Source organism: Dasypus novemcinctus, chromosome 14, assembly GCF_030445035.2.
Source record: "Dasypus novemcinctus isolate mDasNov1 chromosome 14, mDasNov1.1.hap2, whole genome shotgun sequence".
NCBI lineage: Eukaryota > Metazoa > Chordata > Mammalia > Cingulata > Dasypodidae > Dasypus > Dasypus novemcinctus.
This window is the reverse complement of record NC_080686.1, coordinates 34,662,174-34,678,142: the sequence shown is the minus strand read 5'-3', so window position 1 is coordinate 34,678,142 and position 15,969 is coordinate 34,662,174. Positions and strand designations below refer to the sequence as shown.

The following is a 15,969-nucleotide window of genomic DNA, read 5'->3' as shown; positions in this document are numbered from 1 at the left end:
TTTGTCTTAATGACCCTTTGTCAGCTTAAAGTTATGAGAAAGGCAATTGTTCGAAGTAATTCTTGCTATCAAATAAAATGTCTTAATATCCCTATGAAGCATTTCCATTTTAAAAGGAGGACCTAGTGTATGTAAAATCCTGGGCAGATAGCAGCGGCTCAAGTAAAGTTATTATTTTCCCCACCCCTCTGATGCTTTTCTTTATTGATTTTTCTAAATGCATTACCTACTTCAACTAAATAATAGAAAGGCATGCAGCTAATTCCTGTTCTGTATTCCCTGAACATGGATGCTGGTGGGAACCTGTGCAGGTGTGAATGTTGAATGTCTGTATTCTTCACCCATCTTTCAACAAGCCGTGTTAGTGAACTGATGACTGGTAATAACTTCACTATTAATCCTTGCAAGGAATTCCACTCCAAGGGTGGAACTGTAGGCAACTTGCCATATCAATTAGAAGATTTGGGGGACTCTTCCATCATTTCTCAATATCATCAAGACCACTCTACATACCCCAAAGTTCAGTGTAGTTCAAGGTCAGGCAGTCCACACACCTTTATTGAGAGCAGCTTTATGCTGCGTCCCAGCTCCATGAAGGTCTTGGGTTAGGTGCTGGAGATAACAAGGTAAGCACTGTGACCCGTGCTTTAAAGGAACACAGTTTTGTGAGAACAAAAGACCCTAAAATCCAAGTTCTGTCCTGTGCAAAGTGCAACCAGCCTTGAAAAGAGAAGTGTTACTTTATGCCTAAATGCAGAGACAACCGTGTCAGAGGCTCCTGTCTGTACATAAGTGGAAAACTAGCCTCGCCCTCTTTTTATCACCCTACACAATTTACACCTAATTGGTGTTGACTAATAAATGCAGTGCAAGCCTGTGACGATAAGCCTTTCAAACAAAAGGTAAAAGCTTGCTCCAGTCAATAATGGCTTATGTTTCACTCAACTGCCATTTTTGTTAGCCATTCATAAAAGCCAACCATGAGGGGTAATTAGTATTGTTATCCATAGGAAATGGGTTCTGTGGTTCACAGGGACTTGTCTAGTCCGTCAAACCGGTGCTAGGATTTAGCCATTCTCCCAGGCGTCTGAAAGGATTTTTTCCCGAGAAACCTTGTTTCCACACTAAAGAAGACATGGAAAATCCAAGCCCAGCAGTCTTTGATCCGGACAAAAATCCCTAAAAATGAAAAAAAAAAAAAAATCTTCTTAATGTCCCCAGTTATTCTGCCGCACCCCTTCGCCTGTCCCTCTGACACAGGCACACACATCACGGTTGGCAATGGACGGGGGCGGGGTCTCAGGGTTTCTATGGTAAATTCCCTGGATTCTACCTTGAAAACTCGACTCGAGGAGGGGCGTTGCTGGAGGCAAGGCGCGTTCCACCTTCAAGGGGTCAGCCCCGAGCAGGGCCCTTGCAGCTCCTGGACACGAGGTCAGTCGCCGCCTCCTCGCTGCGCCCCTCCTGGCTGCTGCGCTATAAGTAGCCTAGGCCAGGGAACTCTCCCCAGGAGATCCCTCTGCTGCTCGCTGAGCGAGTTTTTCGCTGCTACAGAACCACGAGGTGCCAGAGAGCTCCCGGCTCCGGACGCGGGTGGCGCTCCCCGCTGGCCCGCGCTGCGCCCGCCGCTCCCCGCGCGCGCACGCCCAGGGGCCCGCAGCCAGCAGCTGCAGCAGGTGGCGTCCGGGGTGGGGTCAATGAAGCGCAGCCTGAGGAAGATGCTGCGCCCTGGGGAGAAGAAAGAGCCCCGAGGCGTTGTCTACGAGGGCGTGGAGGACGACATGGAGGACGGCAAGGACTCCTTTAAGGTACCAAGGGCGACCCGCGGGCGGGACGGGCTCGGGAGTGCGGGTGGGGGCCGGCTCTTAACTTTCCCTGCTGAGTTGGAGGTTTCCTTGCGGGCAGCCCCGGGATAGGAGACCGGGAAACGTGGAGCGGCGAGGGGGATGCTTGCTTCCGGGTGTGCACGCGATAGCTGAGGAGACCACCTCAGAATGTGGGCGCCCTGGGAGGCCAGGCTCGTAAGCGCCCACGCAGCGCGTGCTTCGTCCTTGTGTTGGCTTGCTTGTTTGTTCGACCCTTTGTTGCTCACGGATGGGCCACTGCAGTTGGGAGCGACCTGCCCAAAAGTTAACCTTTGGCAGTTGGCAGAAGCGGGCGACTGCCTGAAATGTGGAGCGTGTATTGTTTCACTTGGACCTTTTGGTAGATTTTACTTAGAGTCCAACAGCTAATTAGCTGCGTCTAGAAGTCAGATAGCTATTAAAGAGATACGTTGGGTTTGAGACGCATTCCTGTCTAGTAGAATGAAACAGAGAAACAAATACCTGCAATGAAGTGTTATAGGGGATGCCCCAGGTAAAATGGAAGCAGAACTGGTAAATTTCTCAAGGGACTGGGGGGCATCAGGAAAGACTATGGAGGAAGAAGTCCTTTGAAGACTGATGCGTGTTTTCAGGGGATTCTTTAAGGGCTGAATGGCTGCTTCGCATAGTTATGCAGATCCTGGAAGTTCTGTTCTAAAAGCAGCACTAGCCACCAGCTGAGGGCCGAGTCTTAGGGGCGCAGACTGTGGGGGTGCTCAGCAAACTGCTACTGGATTTCCTACAGATTGTCAGGAGAAAGGATCTCTTATTAAACATTAAGCTATCCTCAAAAGTGTCACTGCAAACCCCACTGCAAATGCCTTTCCACGGTGGAATCATATTAACAGTTCCTGAGCACATGTTTACAAAAATGTTAAGTTGCAGTGTTTCACACTTTAATTTACTCAAGAAGCATATTGTGGAATACTTTTCAAATCAGCACCTGGAGATTTGTTTCACCCTTTTAACCAGCTCTATAGTATTCCTTTGTAGGAATGCCCTATGATTTATTTAACCAGTCCTGTATTGCTGAACATTTAGGTTGTTTCTGTTTTGTTTTGTTATTATTAGACACATGATTGAGTGTAGATAAGCACCTTTGTCTGTTCAGACCTTTGTGGGTGTGTCTGTTTGTTAAAATCCTAGCAGCATCAAGAGGTATGAAGAGTTTTAGTTTTGGTAGAGATTGCCAAATTGCCCTCTAAATAGGTTGCACTCATTGGCACTGTCAGCAATCACATGTGTGAGTCAGGCATGGGTAGCAGATCTCACAATTGGACAAGCCAGTCCCCCCAAGTTTCTGTTTGCACATCCCAGCTGAACACCATTTTTCTTTCCTTATAATTAGCCTTTTATTGGAGGCCTTTTGGTGTAATATCAACAACTAACTCGTGGGCAGATTTCAGGTGCTTTAGAACAGTGTTTTGGAATTGATGTTATAGGGCAAGAAGAAATTTAAAAATTTCAAAAATCACACCATAAAGGAGCTTATTGCTGTGGTTTAGTTTCCTAGAGATATCTACTGAAGGATTTCTGTAGTACAGAGCCTCAAAACTTGTTTTTCTTCATGTTTTGGTATTTAAGGCTGCTAGAAGCTGTACCAGGACTTGTAGATGGAGGGATTTATTTATTTTATTTTATTAACTGCAGTAGTTCCAGATCATTCTGCAGAAATCCCAGTAGTTGGACTCTTTACAGAGCAACATATATTAATACTAAAGAGATTTTGGAATCCAAGGGACTTCTTGGTGGCTTCTGATGACAAGATATGGTATATAATATGTATTCTCTAGTGCACACAAACTATCCCACTAATACTAGGAAGATTGAAAGGTCACAGAAAACTTAGAAAATGAGAAATCTTGTGACAGAAGAACCGTTTAACAAAAGCCTTTAGCCTTTTCCAATTACTTTCTTCCAAGAGTTAAAATTTTAGCATTTAACTTTTCATTAGTTCTAATCTCTCATTTTAGTTTCTCCCCATTACAACTTATGTGCATTTCACTAAAGGAGCATAGAAAACATACTATTTGATGTCTGTTTCTAAAGGCTTAGAATTAACTTCTCTAAAAGTGATCTTGTCTATTATGATTTGTATCTAGTCACTATAGTTCAGAATCGAAAAGAATCTGAAGTGACTATCTGCAATAGAACAATACATGGAATGAATATATTAATTTGCCTAAATGACATCCTGAGCTTACTTGAAGAACTTTTAAGAAATCTCTTCAAAGTCTGCCTTGGCATGGCATGCACCAAATTTAGATGGTGGAGACCCCTGTAGCACATCTGAAAAATGTTATCTAAAACATTTCGATACTGTTTTGTCATTGAGAATGACAAGACATTGTGAGTATTTGAAGGTAATACTTGCTCTAAAGAGTGTGTAATTGAGTTTGTATTGACAGCACATTGCTGAACTGGTCCATCCATTGCCCTTTCTGGCACTGTAGGATGGGCAGTACCATCTCAAAGAACATATCAAAATTCAAGTACTAAAATGCTTCCAAATGGACTTATGTGAACAGCCTCTTTGATAGGGTAAGGCATTGAGAAAGTGCATATTTCTCCAAGAAGCTCATCTTTAATTTATTACTTAATATGTGTAAAGTTGAAAATGGTTAGCTATTCATATCCTGCATTCATTAAACTATATGTAGCTTATACAGAATTCAACGTTGTAGTTGAAAAGTGAACATCTCTAAGTGACTATCATAAAAGAGTGATTTTGTAGGTATTAATACTATTCTATGATAGCAAAACAAAAACAAAGTTCAAAATTTTGAAAGATTATCTTTAATTTATTTCAACCCAACATTTACCGAGTAAATAATAATATGCCCAGTTCTTTATTGATTATATTAAAGTAAGTACTTTAATACTTTGTTTTACTTTATGATGACATTTTCTTTTGTTTTTGTTTTAGCAGTAAGAAGCACTCTGGTAATCTTTAAAATAGAGTTTTGGGCACATATTTTATATTGTGTCAAATGTGACCATCACAGTCAAAGGTGGAATTAAAGCAAGAATCTGGATCATTTATTTGGAGGCTCTTTCTGTTTTTTCAGAAAACAGTCTTTTTGCAGTGGGTTCCCTGAAGAGCCAATGTCTGATAGACCATTTTGCTTTTGGTCCAAAAGATGAAATAGCTTTGGAAAAAATTCAGGCAAGTGTATTATTTGGTGACATAATTGCAAAGCTGGAAGGAACACTGAGAAATCATTTTAGTCTGTACATTATCATAGGACTAGAATGAAGTTCCATTCATTTTTCCCTATTGATTTTTGAAGTCTCTAGAGGATGCAAATTAACCAAGTAGTTCAGGGAAGATCTAGCGTATGTAACAGTCTGTATGGCCTTACACATCACCCTGTAGGAACTCTACTTTTTCTTTTCCTTCCTTTCTTACTTCAGTCCCTCCTCCCTCCCTTCCTTCCATATATAAATATGTATAATACATTTAGTATAGACAATGTGTAAAATGAGAGAATAAGAAATAGTGTTTCTTAATAATTTTTTGTCTCAAAACTGCTCTGAACTCTTAAAAATTTTGGTGACCTTAAAAATTGTTCATTTATATAGGTTGTACCTATCAATATTTACCATATTAGAATTTAAAATGTGGATAAATTTAAAAACAAAACAATGTGTGGTACATATTCTAGTAACTGTCAGCACTCTGGTGCCCCGAAACATCATGTGGTCTCTGGAAAACTCCACTGTGCACTCCTGAGAGAATGTACGAGAGGCTGGGCTTGAGGATGGTATATTATAGTTTCATAAAGGCCTCCTGAAGGTGGTATAATTTAGGACGGCCAGAGGAAGATTGGCAGACTGATAACAAGGAAAGCAATAAGAAAGCACAGTGGAATTCAAGCTTGGTGTGAGTAGAGCCAGCATAGCAGGTACTAGAGAGAGTGGCTTCTGGAGTAGATCATTTGTGTTCAGTTGTCTTTCAAGGACATGCAAGAGTTTAGGTTCAGCCTCAGTTTTGGGCCAAAGTCTGCAATTCAACTCTAGTTTGGCCTTGCCCTTGAGCCAAACAGCAGAATACCTACTTCAATGTCATTTTTTATATTTCTGAATGGTAAATGGCAATCACGTATATACAGTATAAAAATGCTAGCAATGGAGTAAGATGTCATTCATTTTTAGTGATAGTACCTGAATATTAATTTTCAAATATAAGCAGGAATTCTAGAAATAACACTGAACTGAAATCTTATCAGTCAATAGAAATAAAGTTTAATAAAACTATATTTTAAAATTTCTTAATTTTATATATAAAACAATTAAAACTTTCAAGTAGTTGTATAAGGAAATATATTGTCACTTAATACAGATATTGGGAGAGGTTCATAACTTAACTTTAGGAAGGACATTATATATTTTTTGTGCCAAAATAGTTATACAAATTTAATAATAATGCAAGGCAGGATAATAGAGACCAAACTATGACATAAGTCATAGTTTGTAGATTTTGTTTGCTATCGTAATGATAACAATAAACAAAATGATTTTTAAAGATTTATTTAATTTGTAGCAACTTAATTCTATTTAGGATATGAGTTTTCAAGAAAAAGTTCTTTTTGGGGATGCTCTATGTCTTGTGAAAATGGATCAAAAAGTAGAATATCAACTGTGCCACCCTAAAGTTTCACAAAAATGAAATAATTGTCATCAATGATAAATCATCTCCAGTCCAGACTTAATAAAGAATATGGAATATGAAGAAAAGAAAAAGCTGTTACAGAAAAATGAATTATTCAAAAATGCTCTTGCCCCTCCCCTGACTTTCAGTGTCAAGCGAGAATCTGTTTGGGACTGTGCATTTTCAGGATAGTGACAACTGCCAACAGTGCTAGAAACTTATTGATCCTGCTCTACAATGAATGATTTCTAAAATCTATTACTGAAAATTCTAATAATCTAAACAGTGCCCCCAAATTTGGTATTTATTCTTATATTGAAGTGCTTATTCTACGACTGTGGTTTTGAACTCAACTTAAGCTTCTGTGGAATGATGATTTTATTATTCATTGTTCAGCCAAAATATCTATTCCAGGCACCTCTTGCTTGATTTCGGACTTGGCTACTCATTGTGCACCTTTGGGCAACGTACGTAACCTCTCAGTGTCCTGAGATCTGGCCATAAGTAAGAGGACAGTGATGTTAGCCTTTGTTGTGTGCAGAGAGGAAACACGAGGTGAGGCTCATCTGGCCAGCTACAGAATCCCAGGAGCCAAAAGAGGAGGAATTACTTGTTTCAGGGAGTGAGTGGGCAGCCATTTTAATTTACTGATCAATTGAATTACATGATGGTTCTTCACATATATTATTCTAGCTCTGGTATATAAAGATGGGGTGGGTGGGGATAGGCTATAGGCAGGCAGGCCAAGGAGAGGGTGGTAATTTAGATTCCTGGACTTAATAACTTTTCATTCATAAAAATTTTTCTATCTCACCAAACTGCTCATGCTGTACTTAAATATCTTATCTCTTGGCAAAGCAATTTCCCTGGGTTTTCATTGGACAGTATTTCTCAGATCAGATCCTTTAAGTTTCCTTCAAAGCTTTTCTCAAGGTCTTTATTTCTATAGCATATCCAAGTATACCATCAGAAATATTTTAAAATGTGTGTAATGTACCTGTCAATGTTTAGGCATTTGCTTGTGCCTTCTTTATGTGGGTAAACATTTTGTGTTCTCCAAGAAAAATACTTACCTTCTAATAAGCACAATAATACTTTCCTTTTGGATGATAATCTTTTTTAGGCCATAAAACAATTAGCTTTATATTCACAGGTTTTACATATGCTTGTTTGAGGTAACAAGTTTTTTTTTTATGTATATCTAGGTGGTTTTTGAAGGAAGTTCATGTAAATTAAAAAACTTTGTCAAGAAACAAAATAGATTAAGGAAACGTGATGATGTGAACGCCTCTCCTTTGCATCATGCTTCAGAAGAAGGTCAGGTTGAGCTGATGGAGATGATCATCAATGAATCCTCTTGTGAAGGTAACAAAATGTTACAGTGAATGTTTCAGAAAATCACCATCCAGTTAGATTTATTGAGAAGAGTGGTATGAAGTGATTCTGAAGGGTAGATTAGTTTCAGGTGAAAAAGGGCCTGACTATCTCACTCAGGTGTCTGGATTTCTCTACAGGCCACTTTTCTTCAAACTTTTCCACTGAAATACCGCAAAGGAGATTGCAGATGTATACCTGAATGTTCGGGACACCCCCTAGCAAGCATAGACTTTCTTTGAAATTTTATGATAGATCATAAAAATGAATATAAATTTTATGCAGTTGTCAATATTTTTGCTGAAGTTCCTATACATTTAAAATTATTTATCATTCAATAAACTGATACTCCATGAAGAAGTAAGATCTCCCCTCCATCTTATATACCCAGTCTTGTTCAGAAAACTCAGCTGTAAGCAAAGGGTGGAGGGATGTGCCACGTAATATTTTTAGCCTGTGATGTGATAAGCAATGAGATGATGTGATAATGATATAATCATGATATAAGATTATGTAATGATCGTGTTATATAAGGTTATTCTTTCACTTGCTGTTGGTGGGAAGAGAGTAGAGGAGGGAGCCCAAGGACTTAGTCCTTCCACCAAAGCAACTATTAAATAGGAAGTAGCTCACTGGAAAAACAATATTTTGAAACTCGGGAAGCCAGAAAATACTGCATGGCATTCAGGGAAGAGCAGGAAGAAGAGGCTGATAAATTGTAATAAAGAACAGTAAATTGCTCTGTCCATGCAGTGGCTGCTGGCACCCATATCCCACTCTCGTGGCAGGCCACAGTGGGGTCCGGTCTCTGGCTACCTTACTGGCAACAGAAAGGGACAAAAAGTCCTCTTTCCCAAGAACAGGGGCGGGGACTGCTAAGCACTGTTCTTGGCTCCTGTTTAGTGAATTTGGATTGCTGGGGCTCGGGCTTGGAGGGCAATCATTGCTTCAACCTGCTCTGGACAGAAGGCTGAGGCTTCCATTGTTTGAACCTTCCCCAGGGCAGTGGCAGTGGAGACTTAAAGATGCCGCTCTTTCCCAGGGGCCAGTTAGTTGAAGGGCTGCATTTGCTGGGCAGGCCAGGAATGCTCACCTTGAGGGAGCCATACAAGAATCTCTTGGCGCCCTTCCTGATCCCGTACCCAGGGCACTTTGGAGCCAGTCTGTACCCCCTTCATTGGTCCCTGGCCCTGTTTTGGCTGGCAGAGACTGACTTGGGAGAACCCTCTCTGGTGTGCCCCACTTCCCAGAATGTGCCTTCCAGGCAAATACAGCTTGAGAAAACAAAAAGGAGTATAAGAAATTATAGAGGTGGACAGTCTGCAGGCTTCAATTGCCCAGGACAGGGATTCTTTCTCCTGGAAAACATAGGCAATAGATAACCCAAATCCTATAACAGAGGTATTCCAAAACAACTAAGAAGGAAAAGCCCAGGACAAGACAGAGGCCCAAAAAGACATAGAAAACCTCATCCACTGCATTCCCTTTGGGCAGACCTTCCTGATAGGAGGGCTGAAGCTCAAGAAAATCTTGTCTTATTACCAGCTGGTTACAAAATCAAGAAACAGACATACCAGCAGAATTTTAAAAGTTGATTTGAGCTGGCAGAAGAATCAGTGAAGTCAAAGACAGGACACTTAAAATGAATCAGACTGAGGAGCATAAAGAAAAAAGGATTATTAAAGTGAAAATACTGTAAACATCTCTGGGACACAATCAAATGCACCAATATATGCAGTATGGGAGCCCCAGGAGGAGAAGAGATAAAGGGGCAGAAAGAATATTCAAAGAAATAATGATGGAGAACTTTCCAGACTTAGCAAAAAGACTTAGCAAAAAGACTTAGCATATCCAAAAACTGAGAGAACACCAAACAGGATAAACATGAAGAAAAATACACTCTATCATATACTGATCACACTATAGAATGCAAAGGACAAGACGAGAGTTCTGAATGCTGCAATAGAAAAACAAGTTGCATACAAGGGAGTCCCAATAAGATTGAGTCCCAATTTCTCATTAGAAACAATGGAGGCAAGAAGGCAGTGCTGAGAGAAAACAACTGCCAGCCAAGAATATTATATCTGGTGAGACTTTCTTTCAAAAATGAAGGAAAGATTAAGACATTCTGAAATAAACAAAAGCTGAGGGAGTTCACCACTATTAGACCTGTTTTACAAGCAATACTAAAGGGAGTTCTTCCAACTGAAAGGAAAATACACTAGGCAGTGGTTCAAAGTGGCATAAAGAAATAATGACCTGCAATAAAGGTAACCATTTGGGTAATTATACATGCCAGTATTGTAGTGTATTGTTTGGTATGTATCTCCACTTTTTAAGTCCTACAGGTACTAATATGCAAATGTTTAAAAGATAATTATAAATCTATGTTTTTGGACATATAACATACAAGAATATAAGTGATAATAAGTACAAAAAAAGATGGGGGTACAGAGAGATATAGGAAAATTATATGTGCGTGCTGTTGAAGTTAACTTGGTATCACACCAAATATAATTGTTATTTATTTAGGATGTTAAAATTTAACCTCATGGCAACCACAAGGAAAATAGATGACAAATATATCCAGATACAAATGAGAAGGCGCTCCATATGGTACAACACAAGAAATCAAATAAATATAAAAGTAGGCATTAATGGAAGTGAAGGACAAAAAATGTGTAAGACATGCAAAGGCTAAGTAGCAAAATAGCAGAAGAAAATCCTGTATTATCAGTATGGACTTTAAATGTAAATGTAAATAGATTAAATGTACATTTAAATGTAAATGAATAAAACTATACGGTTAAAAGACATACATTAGCAGAATGGATATAAAATCATGACCCAGGTACATGCTTTCTTCAAGAGATTCACCCTAAAGTCAAAGATACAAGGATGTCAAAAGTGAAGGGATGGAAAATGGGAAATAAAACAAAAATGCCATGCAATCAGCAACCAAAAGAGAGATGGGAGTCACTAAAATAATATCAGATAAAATAGACCCTAAGTCAGAAACAATTATGAGGGACAAAGATGGTCATTAAACACTGATAAAGGGAACAACTAAACAAAAATATGTAGCAAAAATAATTACAAATGCACAGAAGAGCAGAGCCCAAAAATATATGAAGGAAATACTGACAGATTTGAATGGAGAAATTGACAGTTCTATATTAATAGAACAAGACTTTAATAAAGCACTCTCAGTAATGGATAGAACATCTAGTCAGAAGCTCAACAAGGCTATATAAGACATGAATGATGCTCTAAACCAACCAGACCTAACAGTCATATATAGAACACTTCATCCAACATAAACAGAATACACATACTTCTTGACTGCTCGTGAATCATTCTCCAGGATAGACCCTTTGTTGGATCACAAAACAGGGCTCAATAAATTAAAAAATATTGAAATCATATAACGCATATTCTCTGACCACAGTGGAAAGAAGCCAGAAATCAATAACAGTGGAAGAAATGGAAAATTCACAAATATGTGGAAATTAAACAACATATTCTTAAACAACAAATGGTTAAAGAGGAAATCAAAGGGAAATTAGGAAATATCATGAGGCAAATGAAAATGAAAATACAACATTCCAAAACTTATGAGATACAGCAAAGACAGTGCTGAGAGGGAAATGTAAAGGCACTAAATTCTTCCATTAAAAAAGAAGAAAAATTTCAAATCAGAGACCTAACATTAAAACTGGAAAAATAAGGCAATCTAATCACAAGTAGTAGAAGGAAGGAAGGAAATAACAAGGATTAGATAGGAGATAAATGAAATAGAAAAAAAAATAATAGAATCAACAAAACCAAACATTGGTTCTTTGTGAAGATCAATAAAGTAGACAAAGTTTTAGGTAGACTGACAAAGAAAAAAAGAGAGAGAATAGAAATAACAAAAATTAGATGTAAAAAGGGTGAAATTACTACCAGCCCTGCTGAAATCAAAAGAACTATAAGAGGATACTATAAACAACTTTTGCCCCATAAATTAGATAATCTATATCAAATGGACAAATTCTTAGAAACACACAAATCTATCTACATTGATTCAAAAAGAAATACAAAATCTCAACAAATTACTAGTAAAGAGATTGAATTAGTAATCCAAAACTTCCCAATAATAAAAGCCCGGAACCAGATGGCTTTGCAGGGAATTCACCAAACATTGTGAGAAGACTTAACTTCAATTCTATTCAAACTCTACTAAAAAATGAAGTGGAGGGAATACTACCTAATACATTCAATCAGAACAACATCACCCTCATACTAAAGCCCAAGAAAGACACCACAAGAGAAAAAAACATCAGACTAGTACATTTTATTAATTAGAGGCAAAAATCCTCAAAAAATTACTAGCAAACTGAATCCAATAGCATATTGAAATAATTACACACCATAATCAAATGGGATTTACACCTGGTATGCAAGGTTGTTTCACATAAGGAAATCAGTTAATATAATACACCACATTAACAAAATGAAGGGGAAAAAACCACTTGATTATCTAATTGAGGCAGAAAAAGCATTTGACAAAATATAGCACTCCTTCTTCATAAAAACACTTAGAACACAAGGAATAGAAGGAAATTTCCTCAACATGACAAAGGCCATATATGAAAGTTCACATTAACATTCTATTTAACAATGAAAGACTGAAAGCTTTCCCTCTAAGGTCAGGTACAAGACAAGGATGCCCACTGTCACCACTCTTATTCAACATTATACTGGAAGTTCTAGCCAGAACAATTAGGCAAGAAAAAGAAATAAAATGCATTCAAAGTGGAAAGGAAGAAGTAAGTTTCCCTGTTTGCAGACGACATGATCCTATATGCAGAAAATCCTGAAAAACCCACAACAAATCTCCTAGAGCTAATAAACAAATTTAGCAAAGTGGTGGGTTGCAAGATCAACATCCAAATATCAGCAGAGTTTCTAGTCACAATCAACTGAACAATCTAAAGAAGAAATTTTTTAAAAATTCCATTCATAATGTCAACTAATAGAATAAAATATCTAGGAATAAATCTAACTGTGAAAAGGACTTGTACACTGAAAATTACAAAACATTGCTAGAAGATATCATGGAAAACGTAAATAAACGGAAGGACATTTCTTGTTTATGATACAAAGACTAAATACAATTCAGATGCCAATCTTACCCAAAGCAATTTATTCATTCAATGAAAACCCAATCAAAATTCCAGCAAACTTCTTTGCACAAATGGAAAAATCAATTATCAAATTTATATGGAGGGGTAAAGAGCCCCAGAGAGCTAAAGCCATCTTGAAAGAGAAGAATGAAGTTGGAGAACTCAAACTTCCTGATATTAAAACTTATTACAAAGCCACAGTAATCAAAACAACATTATACTGGCACAAGGATATGCGTATAGACCAATGAAATAGAATTGAGAGTACAGAAATAAACCCTAACATTTATGGCTAATTGATTTATGAGAAGGTGGCAAAGACCACTCAATTGGGAAAGAATTGTCTCTTCAACAAATAGTGGTGGGAAAACTGGAAAACTGGATCCCAATTTGCAAAAAAGGGAAAAAAGAGAGGACCCTACCTCAAATCATATAAAAATATCCACTCACAGAGGAGAAATGAGAAACAAGTGGAGCATTGTCTCAGATATCATAGATGTTCCCCAAACCATATTAATGAGTGAGTACTTCTCCCCCTCCCCAGACATGTTACTATACCTTTATAGTTAAGATAGTTGATGAAACAAAAAGCCATATCTATTTGAGAATAGTTATAGGACACTGCAGGAATACAAGGGCGTGCTCCTAATGCTTAGCTCACAGGCTAACTTGTGCCATATTGGATTATGGAAATACATGGAAACCACATGTGTCAGCAGGGGGCTCCAACTCATAGTCTAGCCTTGTGCTTTATTAGCTATGTTCTCGTTTCTCAATAATTTTGAACCATTCTTTGGGCCAGGCACTCTCCTAAGCTCTTTAAAGATATTAATATTATCCTCCCAATTACCTTCCAAGGTTTATGTTTTCCTTCAAAATTTGCATTTGCGAAAACTGAGGTGCAAAGAGATAAGGGAACTTATATAACTACTTACTATCTCTGTGACCTTGGCATGATTTCTAACCTCTTGCGGCATGTGGCAGGGTTGTTAGGAGGGCTGCATGAAATAAAGGTTACATTTAACCCAGTAGAGTGCTTTTATGGAAGTTTAGTTTTATATAATCTCAATCACTTACAACAACCCCAAAATCCATACCACAGATAAAAACATACAGCATTAGGAGGACCTATTTCTTACAAATGCTATAGTTACACATTTAACTCCGTCCTTTTGACAAAGTCTGTGTCATATGACTATACATCACCTGTGTTTCTTGAGAGCTGAAGCTCTATTTTTATTTCTAATAAAGAAGACAGTCTCATAAATAGCACTTGGCACAGAGCTTTGTAGACAACAGGCAGTCAGTAAGTGTCAGATGTAGTCAAAGCCGTATCTGATCCATATTTTTGTGCCTTTTCCTAGTGCTGAATGCGATGGACAGTTATGGAAATACCCCTCTCCACTGGGCCACAGAAAAAAACCAGGTTGAAAGCGTTAAGTTTCTTCTCAGCAAAGGAGCAAACCCAAACCTCAGAAACGACAACATGATGGGACCGCTCCACATAGCTGTGCAACACATGTACCACGAGGTGATGAAGGTGGGTGCGGCTCCTGGCAGCTCACTCCAGCACCACTGTCGGGCTGCGGGCTGAGACCCACAGCTGCTTCTTTCTTCTTAGGCCAGACGGCAATCCATAGCGGCCAGGGCAAACGCAATATCATGATTCCAACATCTTCACTTCTAACCAAATGGTGATGCTGATGATACATGACGATGACGACGATGGTGATGATGATGTACCAAGCACTGTTCTAAGATCTTTAAATGTTTTAGTTTAATCCTCTCTAAAAATACACTCATGAAGTATGACTATAATTATTCCCATTTGATAGCAGAGGAAAACAGGCACAGAGATAATTAAATAACTTGCCTAGTGTCACATACCTAACGAAATCAAGGGCTAGGAGTTTTGTTCTCAGCTTTATGTTTCCAAGTTCGGTCTTTATCACTTTTACCTGGATGATTTCAGAACTGAAAGGAGGAATGTAATGAGTGTTTCAATGAAAAAGAGAAAACATAATGATGATCCACTATTTCATTAAAGAGTAGATGTCATGTCATACTGATTATTTAGCAGGAGATATACTGGTGCTATTGGTAAATGTCCTATTTTTTTTCAAAGACTTGAGAGTGAGTTTCGTCAGATAGTGGAAACACTGGTAAAAGCCTAAAGGGTAACACTTAGGCAGTAACTTTTACACTATATCACAATTTCACAGACACACTAGAAGACAGACATGCACGCTTAGGGTATTGTGCAATGTACAAACAGACCATGTTCTACAAGTTCTTTTCTAAGATAAGCTATTTGGAAAATATGAGCTTCTAGAAACAATATTGAGAATGATGATTTGAATATTGTGCCAGGCCACACCAAAATCCACTTTGTCTATAAATTACCAAAAGGTCCTAAGAGTATACATTAGCTTGATATTTCCTAAAACCCAAATACCTTTCTCCCAGACCACTGAGCCCTTTGCTCTTGAAGACTGCTGTAGAGCATGAGGGGGCACCCCTTTCTGCTTTCCACTGCACCATGTGTATAGCACCACTGCAATACTTAGCACACAATATTGTAATTGTGAGCATGTGCTTTTCTCCCTTCTATGTAACTGCCCAGTTATGTCTTTGAAAGAAGGGCCCATGTTTCAATAATCTAAATATCTTCAGACCCCAGCACTGTACTAGTAAGTGATGGCTAATGAATGAATGAGGGAATGGAAAAGTATATGGGGGTTCGGGCTGAATGAGCAGGAGAGAGCTGATATCTCAGCCTCCAAGAAAATGGGAGGTGGCAGTCCCTGAGATGGTTATGGGAAACCTCTGGCAAGAGGCTGTTTTTGTTTGTTTGTTCATGCCTCCACTCTTCCTGAGCCAGGTGCTGCTTCTGTGTGGGCTGGATTGGACC

At 38.6% G+C, this 15,969-nt stretch overlaps 1 protein-coding gene across 1 annotated transcript in view; it reads left to right on the top strand.

Moving 5' to 3' along the window:
- Positions 1–1,630: 1,630 nt before the first annotated feature.
- The window catches only part of TRPA1 (transient receptor potential cation channel subfamily A member 1), a 62,039-nt gene continuing 47,700 nt past the window's right edge, over positions 1,631–15,969 (top strand). The window contains exons 1-3 of the mRNA XM_058275648.2: positions 1,631–1,808; positions 7,722–7,881; positions 14,423–14,598. Coding sequence (XP_058131631.1) covers positions 1,698–1,808; positions 7,722–7,881; positions 14,423–14,598 — 447 coding nt within the window. The 5' untranslated portion in view covers positions 1,631–1,697. The remainder of the gene's footprint in view (positions 1,809–7,721; positions 7,882–14,422; positions 14,599–15,969) is intronic.